Source organism: Balaenoptera borealis, assembly GCF_965194805.1.
Source record: "Balaenoptera borealis genome assembly, contig: HAP1_SCAFFOLD_1776, whole genome shotgun sequence".
NCBI lineage: Eukaryota > Metazoa > Chordata > Mammalia > Artiodactyla > Balaenopteridae > Balaenoptera > Balaenoptera borealis.
The window spans coordinates 68,667-86,938 of NW_028122471.1; the positions used below are offsets into that span (position 1 = coordinate 68,667).

General features: G+C 37.1%; 1 protein-coding gene across 1 annotated transcript in view; it reads right to left on the minus strand.

Moving 5' to 3' along the window:
* LOC309622191 (cadherin-12-like) overlaps positions 1–15,652 on the minus strand; it is a gene marked incomplete at its 5' end in the record, with an annotated part of 31,208 nt that extends 15,556 nt beyond the window's left edge. Inside the window, 2 exons of the mRNA XM_082409318.1 lie at positions 11,655–11,837; positions 15,593–15,652. Of these exons, the coding sequence (XP_082265444.1) occupies positions 11,655–11,837; positions 15,593–15,652 (243 nt within the window). The remainder of the gene's footprint in view (positions 1–11,654; positions 11,838–15,592) is intronic.
* Between the last annotated feature and the right edge of the window lie 2,620 nt (positions 15,653–18,272).

Below are 18,272 nucleotides of genomic sequence, written 5' to 3' on the forward strand. Positions count from 1 at the left end.
TAGAAAGTAAATTCAATTATGAACTTTGTAAATATTAAATAACTAAAATCTTACACAATTAATTGCTGTGTTCTTAGTAGTCAAGCCATTTAAACTCCAATTATCACTGACCCATGTTGCTTATATTGCATAACTAGCTTATTAATAGTTTTGGGCTCAGATAAAATTATCGATAATTAATTCTATTTTTGTCCCTCATGGCTTCAAGAATGTTTTGTTAGATCTTCTTTCTTTATCCTTGGTGATATCTCAATCAAATCCCATAACTTTTTGAGTCAATTTGAGTTAGAACTGCCTTATTAGTAGTATTTTAAAGTATGGCTTAAACTAAGAAAATAAAAAAGATTAAGGCGAAATTATGAAAATCAATAACAAAGGAGCAGTGAAATACCATAAGTGAAATACATATTATAAAATAATATTATAAATTTATGTCAAAATTTTAGTTAACATAGATGAACTGGACAGATTCCTAGGAAGACATAAATTGTCATAACTGACTGCAAAATTAAAGAGAAAATCTTAATAGACCTAAAACAAGTGGAAAAAATTAAGCTGTAATTAAAAATCTCCCCACCAAGAAAAAGTCATGCCCTCATGGCTTCACTGAGAAAGTCTATCAACTACTTATAGACCACATAATATCAATTCTTTGCAAACCCTCTCAGAAAATAGAGAAAATAGAGGAGAAAACACCAGCTTATTTGTTGTTTCTTAATACCAAAAGTCAATTTAAAACATCAGAAAAAAACCAAAGCATGGACTAATATCACTCATGAAAATAGGTACAAAAATTCCTTAACAAAATATTAGCAAGTTGATGCCAGAAGCTTATTAGAAAACTAATGTATAATGACCAAATAGCATTTATCCTATGGATGAAAGGTTAGTTTAACATCTAATAATAGTCAATGTGATATATCATATTAACAGAAGAAAGAACAAAAAAATCACATAGCCATCTCAATAGACTCAGCATTAGCATTTGACAAAATTTATCCATTCATGATTTTACTAAAAATTCTCAACAAATAATGAATAGAAGGCAACATCTTCAACCTGACATAGTCCATCTATAAGAAAACCATAGCCAGTATCATACTCAATGGTGAAAGACTAAATATTTTCTCTTTAATATTGAGCACATGGCAAGAATGTCTGCTCTGACCACATATTGACCATTGCACTTAAGGGTTTATCCAGTGCAAACAAATAAAAATAAAAATTTAAAAAGTATTCAGATGGAAAAGAAAACGTATTTTTATCAAAAAATGACCAGACCCTGTAGGTAGGAAACCCTAAAGAATCCACAAAACACTTATAGATCAAATCAAGTATATTAAGGCTGTGGGATAAGAGAGCAATATAAAAAATGGCCATTTTATACCTAATATACTAGCAAAGAAGAAACTGACACAGAACTGAGAAAAATTCAATTCACAATAGAATCAAAGATAATAAAATATTTAGGAATAAATTTAGCAAAATAAAGGTAGGACTTATACACTGAAATTCACAAATCATAGGTGAGAGAAATAAAATGGATTGCTGATGGAAAGGATCACTGTCAGAAATACAAAGTTGTATAGTCATTTTGGAATATACATTGGAATTTTCTTTAAACCTTAAACGTGAACTTATAAGCCAACAACTCCACTCCTAGGTCTCTCCGCAAGAGAATGAAATGAATGGCCACAAAAAGCCTGTCTGCATATGTGCATGGAAATATTATGCATATAGTCCCAAACTGGGAACAATTCAAATGTCTATCTTTTGGTGAATAGATAAACCGTGGCATATCCATACAATAAAATTCTTCAACAGTAAAAAGGAACAAAACAGTGATACGTGCTACAACAACATGACTGAACCTCAATTATATTATGCTTCATTGATAAGAAAAGAAGACTGACATCACTCCTTACCTGGAGTTTAATTAGCTGCAGAAAGCAAAAAGTTTCAGTGCCTTTGGGTTTCTGAAGTACAAGAGCTATCCGAAGATTCCAGCCCCCAGCTGTCAAGTCTTCCAGACTTCCTGGGGCAGATATTAAGATGAATCCTTTCAGGATTCCTGACCCAGGGCTTCCCTGGTGGCGCAGTAGTTAAGAATCCGCCTGCCAACGCAGGGGACATGGGTTCCAGACTGGGTCTGGGAAGATCTCACATGCTGCGGAGCAACTAAGCCCGTGAGCCGCAACTACTGAGCCTGCGCTCTATAGCCCGCAAGCCACAACTACTGAGCCTGTGTGCCACAACTACTGAAGCCCACGTGCCCTAGAGCCCGTGCTCCGCAACAAGAGAAGCCACTACAATGAGAAGCCTGTGCACCGCAACGAAGAGTAGCCCCCACTCGCCACAACTAGAGAAAGCCCGCAGGCGGCAACAAAGACCCAACGCAGCCAGAAATAAATAAAAATAAAATAAATAAATTTATTAAAAAAGAAAAAAAAGAATTCCTGACCCAAAGAAACTCCATTGTAATTTGTTATGCAGCAATAGATAACTAATCCCTGGTGATAAGAAATATTAAAATATATATTAAAAGGAAAGAAGGATTCCAACCATGGGGCTGCAGCTGCGGTGGGCTCCGCGGGGCACATCGCCGTTGTGCCAGGAACAGCAGTCATTGCCAGGGGCCACGCAGGAACTTTGCCCCAGGGGCCTGTTGCTGGGGGTGCAGCTCCCACTTGCCTCCAGGTCTGCACTTCCAGCAAGGCTTCTACTTCCAAGGAGACTGATGCAGCTATCAGCTCCCACAGTCCCCAGGCCTCCTGGAATGGCGTCACCGCCCTTTGGAACCACATGTCACCCTGTCCTGACTCACAGGGCCTCTGAGCCCGCCTACCTGCCCTCTGTGGCTGTGGGTTGGGACTGGGTTGGGGTCTTCTGGGACAGGGAGCCTGGCCTGGGGGGACTGACTAGCAAGTCCAAGGAGGTTGCTGGCACTTTCTGGAAGTCCCTTTCCCCATCATCGGCAGATGGAGATCACAGCTACTCCCAGGAGTCTCAGCCCAAGTCAGCCCCTGCCTGGGAGCTCCTGACCCCACTTCAAAGCCTGGACCTTGAGAGGGAGCAGGACAGCCGGGGCGTTGCCGGTGGCATCTGCATGGACAAGGTGCGGTCAAGACAGAGGCCGCGTGGGTCTTCGACATCCTGCTCCCCTGCACACAGGCCCACTGCCTGGGGTGCTGGTGCCTTAGCAGAAGGGCTGACAGGTCTTCCCTCTGGACTTCATTAAGCCTGTTCCAGCGTCCAGTCCATTCCAGCTACATCATACCCCACATATACCGGGTGAGCACAGCGGCTGAGAAGAGGCAACTTACCAGGAACTCCAAGACCCAAATCAGCAGGATGGGATGCTTATCAAGCTACTCACAATTTATTCATTAACTATGTACATATCTATGTGTTCCAGAGAGTATAATAAACCATAGGCATCAAAGAGGTGTAAGATAAAGTCCCTGATACTAAGAAGTTCACACCTGAGAGGATCCCTATACAAATAGATGAAATACAATATAGTCCATGATGTCAGTAAAATAACATTTTCAATGTAAAAATATTTCTTCTTTTTGAATTCCAATTTTGATATGTGATACTAAAATTTTCTGTACATATCTAAAATATAATTTTTATCCAAATTTCAACCATTAGGTGAAAAGCTCATCAAGTGGTTTTAATTTCTGGAGAAAAATCAGATACTAATTAAGTAGAAAAAAAAAAAGCCTGACATCGTTTTGTATGTGATTTTGATAGAGCAATTTTACTGGTTTAAACTACTCCTAAATAGTTTGATTATGATAGTGTACCCATAAGCAGTTGAAAGTTTAAAATAAAATATAAACTATAACAACAAACTTGGATTCTATTATATTTACACATCATATAATACTGAGAAAAATGGTATCATTTCTAAATTAAGTCCATGAGTATAGTGGTGTTAATGATTATTATTTCCATGTATACAACACATTGAAGGCTTTATGAAATGGTTGAATATTTATAAGTGATTCTTCAAAGTATGTATTACTTTTCTGTATTACAAGTACTAGTAAAATGTTGCCAATACTAGTATAAATCAAAGTTACCTTTCTTTGAGAATACAAAATATTGATAGTTTCATATAGTTATTCAGGGAAAAAAAAAAAGGGAAATATTAAATGGTAGATAAACTACCTAGTCTCATACATGCAAAGTAATGTATTCATGAAGTGTTAAGAGAAAGGCAATTATTTGAGAAAAAATAGGAAAAAATAATGGCTTCAATCCAGAATTGAAACCAATGGTTTTATTTAGTCCTCAGAAGTCAACTACACTCTCTGAGTATGTACATGTCTTCATAGCAACATTAAGCTGTTTTATTTCCACAAATCCATGCTAATATTTAGAGAATTTAGCACACTGGTTCCAACATCAGTATCCATTAGATGGCCTGTATCTTGTTTAAAATGGAGATTTCTTGGCAATAATCCCAGAAATTCTGATTCAGTTATGTCTTGAATGGGGTCCAGGAATACTGTCCCAGGTGATTCTGATTCAGGTAACGATAAAGAAGTTGAAGAACAGTAGTAAAAAAGAAAGGGCCAACCGGCATGCCTATTCTCAGTACATGTGCAGATGACTTACAGTGCCCTTTTGAAAAAAGACTGGCCAAATTAGAAAGAAATGTCTACGGCTCAAACACTGCAGAAAATCCAGACTCACCCTTGTCTCTTGATCCTGATGAGGTTAACCTCGGTCACCCAGATGGATACAATGTAACCCAGCCAGTGCAGGTTTACAGGAATGCAGGTCCCTTGCATAACTACCTTCCAGACTCACCAGATGGGGAAAGTTGGAGAAGTGATATATGTCTCTTTGGACATATGTTGAGCTAGGGACATATAGTAGAAACAGCAGAAATGAGGATGGGCTCAAAAACCCACTTAAAAAACTTTGTAATTTCTCCATGTGGTATTTAAGGTTCTGTTTGATAAGGCCTCAGGCTTCCTTTCTTTTCTTTCTTTCTTAAAAATGGAGATATAATTGACATACAACATTATATTAATTTAGGTGTACAACACAATGATCTGATATTTGTGTCGATCTTGAAATGGTTGCCTGAAGCAGGGGTGCGAGGTGTGCAAAAAGTAAATGTGATCAAAGTGTACAGACTTCCAATTATAAAATAAATAAGTCCTAGGGATGTACTGTACAGTATGGTGACTGTACCTAACAATACTGTATTCTAGATGAGAATAGAGAGGAGATCTCATGCTCCCTTTCTGAATGCATTTTCTTTACCCTTCCCTACACATTCTGGGCACCAATTGTACCACCTTACTTGTAATTTCTCATCTTGACATGAGCTTTAATACCTCTCTGCCTTTGCTTAAGATGTTTCCTCAACCTAGAATACCCTCCTTTCCTCCTTTTCAATATCTTCTTCATCTTTTAAAGACTCAGCTCAAATGATAATTCCTGTGTGACATACTATGCTTATGCCTTCAAAAATAATTATTTTAATTATTTTCTCTCTTACAGCACTTTGTATTTTGGTTGCATACTTATGAATTCAACCAGATTGTTGTCTTTCTCACAAAATTTTCAGGCTTAGTGGTTAAGTAATATGGTCTCTAGACTTTCTTCACTTTTAGAGAGACTCGTCTAGTTGCCAAGAAACACATCAGGTAGGCAACTTTCTAAAATGGCTCCCAAGAATCCCCACTCCCTGATACCCACATGAGTTACCTCCATGTAATTCTTTGCCCTTAAGTGTGGTCTGGATCTAGTGACTTGCTTCTACTAAACAGAATGGGGGATCGGTGATACCACTGATGTCAGAAATGACATCTTATCACTTTTGCAGGGGAGCAGAACTCTTCTTCAACACGATAAACCCAGGGAGTCATCTGACTCCTCCAACGCCTTCTTCTTCCTGTCTTTTTTCTCTGCTGATGCCAAGGCTGAAGCAGCAGCAGGAGCTGCAGACCTGCCCTCCGGAGGTGGGCGCGCTGGCCAGATCGCTGATACCCTGAGCAGTGACTGATGTCTTCAGGGATTTTTCCTTTCAGCTCACTGGTGACCTTGTTGAGCCAGGTTGTCACCCACCTCCTTGATGCCCACACGGTCCAGGATCTTCTTTATGTCCTTGGCACTGGCAAAGGCATTGCCACTAAGGGCAGCCAGCAGGGAGGAGGCCATGCAGTGTAGGTAGGCAAGAATCTTTCCATATACAGGGAAGTTATCAGAAAGGATCCTTCACAATAAAATCATTAGGAACTCTTGTAGCTTGAGTCTTATCTAGTAATTAACACTTATTGGATAGAGATAGCAATCTACCTACCTACAACCCTGGCACACACATAATATTGCACACATATTTCCTTATTCTCATACTTTGAGTCTGTATTTTATTTCTAAAATGCAAATCCACTATAGATTTCTAATAGCTAAGCAGTCCAACGAGCTTAAATGTAGGTGGATAGATAGATAGATAGATAGATAGGTGATAGATAGATGCCAAGGCTAACAATAATTTCAGCTTAATTATATGTACAATGCAAATGTACATAAAATTTTTTACTATAGTTTACTTTAACTATTTATGTATGTAAAAACCACCTTGACTAATTTTACTATTAACTTATTTAAAAATGAAGCATAAGGAGGTGAATATGTGTCCCTGTGAAATTGTGTTTTGGAGTGTGAGTCCTGGGCTCCTGTCTTAGCTTGGTCATCATTTGCTGTGTGACAAATGGAAATAAATCTTAGCCTCTATTTCTTCACTTACAATGTGGACAGTAATAAATTGAGTGAATGTATATAAAGCTACTATAATAGTTTGGTTTACTAATTTATAATATTATCACTTACAATTATTATAGAAACATTAGGTACTTTCTTCTCATTTGGTCTGAGAACACCATTTCATGGCTAACTATTTGGCACACAGGCGGAAGAAACCCTTTAAAAACTTCTACCAAAAAACCTATTTATTTTTGTTTAAATCCTTCATTACTTAATGACCACAGTTTGGTCAGTATAAACCTTTGGCAACTTTCCCTTGGAGGCTATATGAGAGCGCACTTAAGTCTGAAGTCCCTGGAATTCAGCATAATTTGCATAGTTATAACTAACTAAAATAATTTTGGGGGTCAGTTTCTATTCCTAAACTGTCCTTAAGAACAGACTTCAGTCTTAGTTTTAACCCACAACCATTAATACTTTGCATGTATATAATGTTCTATACAATTTATAAAAAATTAGATGAAGTTATGTTGAGCCTAAATTATAGACAATAATCTCAGTTTGATTTTCTGTATATATGAAGATGATACTACTTACATTATGTTGAAGCAAAAAAAGTTAAAGCAAAGTAGCTCTAATGCTACATAACCTTAAAAATTACTCAACAATTTAATCCCAACTCATAATGGTATACTTAAACATAACATTTTCCCCAAATATAGCACGCAGTAAGTCTATCACTGATTTTTGAACTCTTCCACAATAGAAACAATCTATTGCCATCTGGATAATTAACATGACCAAGAAAAGAAGAATTGTCTTTGGTATTATCCATTTATTTTATAATTATATAGAAGTTCTAAGGCTTTAATGTAGTTATCTTTGCCTAATGATATGTGTTATAATAACACCAAAACAAAAAACAAAAAAAAATTAGAAACATTTGCCCATTGGAAGTTTCTGATAATTTGAATGAAGTGATTTTTGGAGGCTTGCGTTTTTTTAATTCTCAAGATTAGTATAAAAACATCAAAGCAATAATGCATAAAATAATTATTAGTAGTCTAATAAAACTATTTGGACCTTGGACTATAGCAACTCTGATTAATGACTGCTTTTTAATTAATTGGAAGTTGTTCAATCATTGTACCATTTCATTGCATCTGAGAGTTTTTATAGAAGGGTCAGGGCCAAAACATATGCTAATTCAATCTGCAGTAAGGTACACTTACACAATTTTGTTCCACTTGGCAGGGCAAGTGTGGGCTATTTATTTCTCAGTCATTCACCATAATGAGAGTTTCCTGCTGAGGCTGGCTAATTTGATCATTGAAAGCAGCCTTATGTATTAAAATATAAATAAAGTTTACTTTCAAACTCTGTGAACTCAAACAAAATATGGCCCACAACAATCTATTCTTATTGCAGAATCTTTAATGACCATGTGATATATACTTAGCCTCTTTCTTTTTCATGCAGGTGTATAGTGTTCATCTCACCAGACTTCCCTGAGGGTTCTAAATTCCACACAGTAGTCTTTGAATAGACAGTGGAATGGACGAGGGGTAGATATTTTAGAAATATTAGCTTGGCAGCCCTTTCACATTGTGTGTATGTATGGATTATGAGTCTAAGTCTCAGTTCTGCATATGTCCAAGTGAGAGCCAACATAACTTATGGGAATCCACACAATGGGGTTTCCTAATTTGGATTTAGGTAAAAACTACATCCAGCAGGTCAGAGAGGAGCCAGCATGTGCCCTAATTCTATTAATAATTAACAAAATACAGTTTTCTAAGTTTGAAAAATCTAAGCTTTTAAGGAACAATGACACTCGTTTGCCCAGTATGGATGCATACTCCTCTTCCATTTTCCAAGTGGTTGGAGCTCAGGCTCTGACTGCAGGTACCAGACCTGCTATGATGGGTGCCCTCACACCATGATGATGGTTTTGTAGCTATAGTAGCCGCTGGGGAGAAAGAGACCTTTTAGAGTTATAGTACAGGTGAGTGAAGAACTAGCTGCAGACTTTCATCTTGAGTTAAGATACTGGACCTAATACTCCTCCTTCTAAAAATATGCACATGTTTTGCATGTGCATTAATAGAAAGGGTAGGTCGCACAAGATAGTTTTCGAATGAAAAATATTCTATTGTGGACAATATATTTTTGATAAATAGACGTTTTTTGAATAGGCTACCTCTGGTCAGTTATCACTTACTATATCCAAGCCATTGAGAGTGACTATAATATAGTCGATAGAGGTCTTATAACCCATAACTTAGACATCTCATTTTTACTCTATTTGTCAAAGATCTTAGAATACTAAAGTTTATTTTCTAACTATATTATAGTTAAGCTTTCCTCAGTGTTATGGATGAAGGAAATCATTCAAAGTTGAAATAACTGAAAGCATGAAAAGAATGATGAATAACATATGTAACTGTAAGAGGATGTGATATGGGAGAGAAGAAAGGTGTCTAGCATGAAAGGAAACTTCAGGAAAACAAGTTAAAGAGAACTGCGAGACTGGCATTTGGTTCTGTTCTCCTGATAGAATGTCTTCTCAGGCAGCTGACTGGATGATCAGCTCTCAGAGCCTAACAGAGCAAGGAGGGCAGATTTGAAAGGAGACAGCATGACAGAGAAAGCATATGGTAGAGGGGCAGGCTGTAATGTACCTGTTCAGCATGACCAGGATGTGTGAATTTCCTCAGGGTCAAGTGGACAAAACAGAAAGCTGGAGTTGAGCAATCATGCTATTAATTCACCCAAGAAATCCGTCTGCTACACAAGGGGACCTGGAATTAAGAAGCTGTAAGGTCTACCACTGGGTACCCATATCAAGTTCATGGGCAAATGGGATGCTCAGAGACCCCAATACCAAATAACTCAAAAATCACATGAAGAGAGTATTTGGGCAGTCCATTTAGCCAGTCAATTTTAATCCTAGAAGCAGTGGCAACCAGGGGAGCACTCTCTGGGGGGCAGATAAGAGAGATTTATGTGAAATAATGCCACTTGCAGCAACATGGATGGATCTAGAGATTATCAAATTAAGTAAACTAAGTCAGAGAGAGAAAGACAAATATGAGCTATCACTTATATGTGGGATCTAAAAAAACTATACAAATGAACTTATTTACAAGACAGAAATAGACTCACAGACATAGAAAATAAACTTATGGTTACCAAAGGGGAAAGAGGGTGAAGGGATAAATTAGGAGTTTAGGATTAAAATATACACGCTACTATATATAAAACAGATAACCAACAAGGACCTACTGTATAGCACAGGGAATTATACTCAACATCTTGTAATAACCTACAATGGAAGAGAATGTAAAAAAACGAATATATATTTATACATATACATGTATAATTGAATCATTTTGCTGTACATGTTAAATGATCACAACATTGCAAATCAACTATATCTCAAAAAAAAATCTTTAAAAGAGAGATTTATGCATTTTTACTTCTCTCTCTCCTTTCTAGTCCAGCTGGAGAATCTTTACCCCCACTACCAAGGAATCAAAGCTCCAACTTACGGTGTCATTGAGTTCTTCAGTTATCTATTGTTGTACAACAACAAATGACCACAAAAATATAGTTGCTTGAAATAATTACAATTTCAGTATTTCTCCCAATTTTGTGCATCAGAATCTGGGCAAGATTTGGCTGAGTATATATTCCATTTCACATGGTAATGACGGAGGTTACATTGTGGTATTCAGCTAGCAAGCAGCCTGGCTAGAGGTTGCAAGATGGTTTTACTTACATATCCAGCGCTCTGGCAGGTATGGTTAGAAGGCTGAGCTGAGCTGGGATTGTCAACCTGACCACCAACATGTGACCTCTCTAGTATGGCAGCCTCAGAGCAGTCGTCTTCTAACATAACAGAGAAGTAGTCCAACAAACAAGACAGAAGCTGCATGTTCTTTTATGCTAAATTTACCTTTAATAATCAGAATAACGTAAAAGTAACGAAATCAGCTAAAGGCATCATTAAGGCCCGGGAATAGGTGTCTGATTATGCATGTTTGGAAGCAGTTGTTGAAGATTAACAAAACTGTTTCCCATGTACACCCACTGAGTTGAGACTGACCCAAAACCCCTCAACAGAAATGTTCATGGTTAGCTTCTCCCTGCACTGAAAGGTGACATTAGCTGTCAGAGTACTTGTACCAGATGCACGAAAGAAAATAGGAGGAAAACAGAATGAAAGATACTCAGAAGGGATTTCCTCAAATCTTTCAAGAGAACCCAAGCAGAAGGACTTGTACGATGCACTTCTGTTACAGACAAGTATGTTGCTAGCCAAGGTCTCCACTCCCACCCTCATCTGTTACCTTTGGAAGTTGTGATAATATCCTGAATTGTCCAGCCAAACACATAAGACCTATAATCACTCTCAGTCTAAAGGATTCTCTTCTGGACCAAGCAGAAACCAACACAAGGAGTAATTGCTAACGATCCTATAGATTCTGAGTGAAGAATTGCACTTGAAGAATTGCACTTAAAACTCCTGTATATTTCACAATGATGTTCATAACAAAATACATTTTAATGAAAGGAGAAAGAAGAGGGGTGAATTTAAAAATGCTGTCTTCAATTTCAGAAAATATTTCAGAAAAGATGATTTCATGTGATGGTTATTTCCTCCTGCAGGGTGGAAAAGGATGAGATCTCACCATGAAATGCACTGCTAGATATTCATGCAGTCCTGCAAACAGGGCTCATTGGCAGCTGTCACAGTTTTTCTGGACTTAATGCTATGAGCAAAAGGAGCAGGTTTCTGAGTTTCCCCAAGAGACCACTTGGCTGTCAGTCCAAAAATGAAAACACCTCAGCAGGGACTCATTTAAGAGTGTGAAATCCAAAGAATTGCAGTATAACATTGATTCCGTCCACGCCATACTTACTAACTTTACTCGCAATTATGGAGAAATTATACTGCGCGGTGCTTTCTCTGTCTAGTAATTCACTAGTAGCGATGGTTCCTTCAGTTGCATCTATTGTAAAGTAGCTGTCTCCATCACTCTTCCAATCTATGAAGTACCTGTATATAAAAAAGAGTAGATGCAAATGTGCAATGATTACACATTAATCATGATGGCAGTCAGGCTAACTTGACACAGTTCCTTATTTTTCTTCCTGTAGCTATTATCTACCTTGCAATAAAGAAGAGTATAAATGACAGCTTCTTTATTGCAAAGTCAGTATGCTCAAGGGAAAACTGGAAATAATGAAAGATTTAGTACTCCTGCTGTTCGTATTATTTTAGGGCCTTGACACCTTGAAAGCTCAGCAGAGACTAAAATTCTAAAGCTGACCATGCATTTCCTTAACCTGCTGAATATTAAAACTTTTTCAAGCAGTAAAAGATTCCTTAATGGTGACTGTGGGAAGAGCTGGGGGTGGGAGAGGCATCTGGAAATAGCTACAAAGAACTGAGGTCAGAACACAGGTAGAGTCTTCGTTTCCATGGACAGAAAAAAAAAACAAAACAAAAACATGTTAGGGAAACTAAGGGGAAAATTTTTAACTGACAATGGGATAATTGTACAGAAATATTTCCCTCAAACACATAAAAAAGGGCCATGGTTGTTTTATTACTCTAAATGTCAGGACAACTTTCTTAAAAAATAAACCAAAAAACAGTGATCTTGGCTAATAATGTCTCTTTATCTTCTGTATTAGCCAACCTTCTTGATAGTAACAGACGTTGCCTTCTTTATGTGAAGCAGCTGGACTATGAAATGCAAGAAAATGAATAAAAGACATATTGCGTTTGTATAAACCTTTATGTAACAGTGGACATATAGAGTGATATATGTAAAATTATTTTCAAACATATTTTCAATCATCATATTAATGGACATTTTGAAATCTTTCCACATGCCAGGTATTGTTCTAAATATTTATATATGTTAACAAATTCCCAGAACAACCTTAAAAAATGAGTATTATTAATCTCCCCATTTTACATATGAGTAACAAAACATATGCTGAAGTTCACAAAGTTAGAAAGTTTTAGAGCTGATATTTGAACCAGGTCATCAATGTTTTCCATATAATTATCATAAGATAGTCTTACCAATTTTAAATGGATCATTTTTAAGTGGAAAAGGGCTCTGCTAATCAAAAGACTGAATGCACAATATGTTTATCACCATTTTTCTGGCCAGGGAATCAAGGTGAAGTCCTTACAAACAGTGGCTGAAACAGATGACATCATAGTAGTCAGCACATCTAAATCCCCAGGCCGTCATGAAAAGTTAGTTAAGACATGTGTTTCAAACTTGCAAGTTATAATTTTGACAAACTGGTTACCTAAAACTGGAGCAGTTTGCATATCATTTTGGCGCTAGATCAAAACTAGTTTGCCTTTATAGGTGAGATTTATAACTTGTCAATATTTGTTAGTAACTGATAAGATCAGAGTATGAACCAAGGTTTTTATCTGCCTCTGATATTTCTGTTGTTGATTTATGATAATGCATGCCTTATGAGTTCGATGTAACATGTTATCTCATAGAAATGCTCTCAAAAATTATAAATGAACTTAAGGCACATTTAAAACTCAAGGAGTACAAGATATAATGAGCTTAATTCGCTCTATTGCCTGATGTCCTTTTCTGAACAAAAAAGCATCTTCTCACAATACCCCTTTTCAGCACCTTTATTCAACTTGAGCACATGCCTAATTTAAGAAGCAAATTGTTACTGAACCTTCTTCGTGACTATAGCATTTCTAAAGAATTGTTGGTGTAGACTAACAATGGTTGGTGTTTAATTGTAGCATTCACTAAATATTTGCGGAGTGCCCACTATGCACTAGACATTGTACTAGGGTTGAAACACATAAAAAGTAGTAAAGTAAGATGCCCACTGATAAAGAGTCTAGTTGGGGGAACACAGATAAACAGATGATTTTTATGCCTGGTAGAAAGACAGAAAAAACACTACAGGAGTGCAAAGAAAAGATGTCTATGCCTGGTTCAACACCTATTGATTCAGGCAAACCTTCCTGCACACGGTGTTTGGCTGACATTAGAAGGCTATAAAGGAATTATTCACGAGAAGAGAGAGGCAGACAAAGTGAGGAGAGGAGGAAAGGTATTTCAGGAAGCTGCAACAGCAGTAGCAAAACCGTAGAGTTTGTGTGGGAAACTATAAGCTGTTGGGAAATATGGGAAAATATCTGAAAGGCACAATAACATGAAAAAAGATAAGTGATTTAGGTCAAGGAGGGTCTCGTAAATTCTATTAAGGAGGTGGGACATGATCTTGTGGGTAATGAACACTTCGAAAGGTGTAATTAGGGTATATGTTAAGAGTTCATCACTTTTAAGGCACAGGGTAGATGTATTTGAAGGGGACAAGGCTGTAAGCATTTCCTGTAGACCAGAATCTTGCCAAGAGACAAAGATAAGAGGCTGGGAAGATATTTGATTCAATGGGTTGTGAGTAGTTGAAATAATTAGGGCTATGCAGGCTGAAGGAAAGAAGACATAAAACATGCTAGCCGCCTTTAATTTGATCAGGACACTCATGTGAAGCAGGTGTTAGATTTACTTGTTATGTTTCAGTGGGATACAGATAGGACAGGAAAATGGAATCCATAGAAATTAAGATTTTGGATAAGTATATCAAAGACTTTTTGATGTCAGAGCTGCACAGGGTCATAACGGGTTTCCTCAGAAAACCATAAGCACCAGGAGTAGTCAAATATTGACGTCGAAATATTTGGTGCAGATGTGGTAGAACAAATTTATGCGTGATTGGAGAGTCTGAATGTACCTTGCAAGGCTGAGATTCTATTACTATTTTCCATATAGAATGAAATCTATTTCTCTTACTTTGCATGGAACATAATACTTTTTTTTTTTTAATCAGTCATCAATTTTATACTCATCACTGTATACATGTCAATCCCAATCGCCCAATTCAGCACACCACCATCCCTACCCCACCGCAGTTTTCCCCCCTTGGTGTCCATACGTTTGTTCTCTACATCTGTGTCTCAACTTCTGCCCTGCAAACCGGCTCATCTGTACCATTTTTCTAGGTTCCACATACATGCATTAATATACGATATTTGTATAATACAAATATGTATAATACATAATACTTTCTAATTTTTGTTTCCTACTAGTACTCTGTTCTAATCTTAACATATCCTACTCTGAGCTCTGCAATAAAGCCTCACTTTTCAAACATACGCTTACTTTTTTCCTAAGCCTTATTTTTAATAATAGCTTCATTCACATACTATACAATTTCCCAATTTAAAATGAACAATTCAATCATTTTCATATATTCAAGTTGTGCAGTAGGTGGTAGGTTTTAAAACATTTTAAACTTATTAGTTCAAAACTTTTTCCTGTAATTCATTAATTGGGATAAGCTCCAATTATCTGGAAATTTCACTTCTATAGGATAAAAATTGTGAGGGTGCAAGGTTTCTGGATTTCTCCTCTGCTACTTTCTTTCCCATGAAGTGTATATTTTCTAGTGGAATGTTAATTCTTTTAATAATGTTATACCACATTTTTGAGTTATTTTCTTATTATCTGCTCTAGATGTTACCATATGCAGCTTAACTTAGATTCAAATTTATATTAACGTAATTCTAATAAAATATAGAAATGTTACTCCTAGGTAGCCATGTGCTATTATATATCTATACATATATGTAATACATATATTGTTATCTATAGTACACTGATACAGTAAAACATACAATAAAACATTGTTAATTAGTACTTTTATTATTTTATGTCTCTTAAAACTGAAAAAAATAAAGGAACATATTTTGGGAAGAGCTAAAGTTCTCCAATCCTACGGGCTCTCTTACCCTGGGAAATTCTCTGCATCCCTGCTGCCGGCGGCGTGATGGTCTTCTCATTTTGACTCTCTGGGAGTGGAACAAGCAACATGAGACAAGTGATTGGGCCGCATATTATCAGCCTGCCTGCGGTAGGGCCTCTGCCCTGTGAGAGGAGTGGAGCGAGTGGAGGAAACAAACTGCCAATCTCAACCACACTCACCAGGCCGCTTCTGAAAACTCAAGAGTTGGAGAAGATGAGAAACGCTGGCATCCTGCCCCTCCTGGTAAGATACTATATCCCATGATTGAGAGCTGAGGAGAGAGGAGCCCTGTTTCCTCAGCCATTCCATGCAGAGTCCAGAGAGAATTCTCTATCAGGCTGAGCTGGGAGATGGGAGTGGAAGGGAAGAAACAGGTCTGGGGTCAAGTGCCACAGTCTCTGGATGTTCTTATCGTGTTTTAATAGATCTTCTTGAATAAATGTTTCTTCATTTGCTATATGCTCTTAGGAAATTTTCCAGAGACCATATATGATTGTAATTTTTAAAAAATAATTTTCACCGTTTATGCTGTTTCACTGGGAGCATGTCTGCAGAGCTTCTCACGCTGCCATTCCTTAAGTAGAACCTCCATCAGTTTTTGGAATTCCTTTCTTCTTTTCTCATTTACTCCAATTAAACTGCATGATATTATTTAAAGCTCTTCTGCACGTATTTGCATTGTTGCAAATCTCTGCAATGAATAGGTCCTTTTCTGATGCTCCTAGCACTCAATTGTTTTGCAGATTTTGGCAAACATAAGACAGATTATATACATTTTGTGCCTGTGATTGTCTTCCTTACTCAAGGCCCTTTAAATTATTTGAGGCCACTTTATTCATCTCTGTGTTGCCAGGGACCTGGGATGTTATTTGCACATAGCATCTGCAACTTAAACACTATATTGAATCAATGCACAGATCCTATTCTTACTACCTATATAATAGTTAAATATTTCTACTTCAAACCCTATTTAGGGTTTTAGGAATGTCTTATTTAGGACAACACAATCTTTCTGGTTTGCTGAGGACTTTCTCAGTACTAGTGCTGAATATCCTGGGATCCTAAAAACTCCTTGGTCCCAGAAAAAACTGGGACAATTGATCACTTTACTTCTAGTTAATTCTTACAGCATATTTTACAGTTTAGAAAGCTGAGTCAAACAGAATCTATGTACAATGAACCATTACACACCCACAGTTCATTTTAAATTTAGGTCTATCTGGTAATGTGTTTAAAAATTCAAGAACTTACTTATTGCATACATAAAATAATGTGCCTATCTCTGTTTTACCTTTCTATCTATCTATCAACCAAAATCCAATATCTTAGAAGGTGAGTAAGCAAATTTCATTTATTTAGTCATTTCAGTCTAACACTGACATATAGAGTTTGCATTCCATAAATCAACCACCCCTGAGAGGCAAAGAAATAGGTATAGAATTAAGAACATGAACTTTTTGGAGAAACAACTAGGGTGATATACTGGTTCCTTCACTTACCTTGTGCAGTTAGGTTAGGAATCTTTCTCCCTAATGCCTGTTCTCCTTGTCTTCTGTAAAATTTGGGAAAATAATACCTACCTAGCAATATAAAAGTAAATGTGGTATAGACAAAATGAGATAAGATATATGTACCTAGGTATGGAATCATTCATGTGGGGTGTGTACATGTATGTACGTGTGTGTACATATCCTTACCTCCCTCTCTCTTTCCACATTATTATTTTGTGTTATTTTTCAATTTAAAAAAAACCTCTTCCTATCACACAAATGTATGCTTTGTTCTAGAACAAAGTTGTCACATATGTAGCCTTCAAATTTAAAACACCTGAACTACGAAGCCCCCCAACCCCAAACACCTGAAGTACAAACCATGGGCACAATAGCCAGGCCTTATTTCTTACAATGGTGCTTTGGTTCTCATTCACTATTTTCTGGCATCTAGTTTTTATCTCCATCACCTTGTGATGTTTGATACCCCTTCCTCTGGATGTTATCCTCTTAGAAAGCTTACTGCCTTCTTAGCTGAACATTTTCTACTCAGTAAAACATCTTCAGCATCTTCCCATAGCCGGTTAGACTCTTAACACTAGGTCCTGGCATTTTCCTAAGGTCCTACCTTTGTGTTACTGGCCGATCCCTGTGCCTGACTGAATGATAAACATTGGACAATAGCCATTTTCTACTGTGGTATTTTGCCCGCTATAGCAATTAGGAGACATAGATAAGATGTGGCCATCAATGAACTGGCAATGAAAACACTCCTACATTTCCTGGATATTTTCAGAGAAGACATGACCCGGTTATAAAGTGTCTAGATCAGTTTCAGGAGAATCACCGTCCCAGAGTTAGCCATGACTGGTTTACTTTGGGTTTACTACAGTCCACATTCAATCTAAGGGTAGACTGATATCTTAATTGCAACTAATCACATAACGAAGCACGACCCTATGAGGATTTCCCATGATAGACTCCCACCCATGTCCTCCAGCTGCCTTTTGTCTGTAGAAACACTTTACTCAAAGAATAAATTTAATTAGAGAAGTGAGAAAATATAGAAAGAAAGGAAAACAGTCAAGCAAGACAAAGTAATAATAATACTTTGGTTATTAAACAAAGTCAAGGATATTCTGAGCCATGTCCTTTAAGCTGTTTTGCAGAGACTGA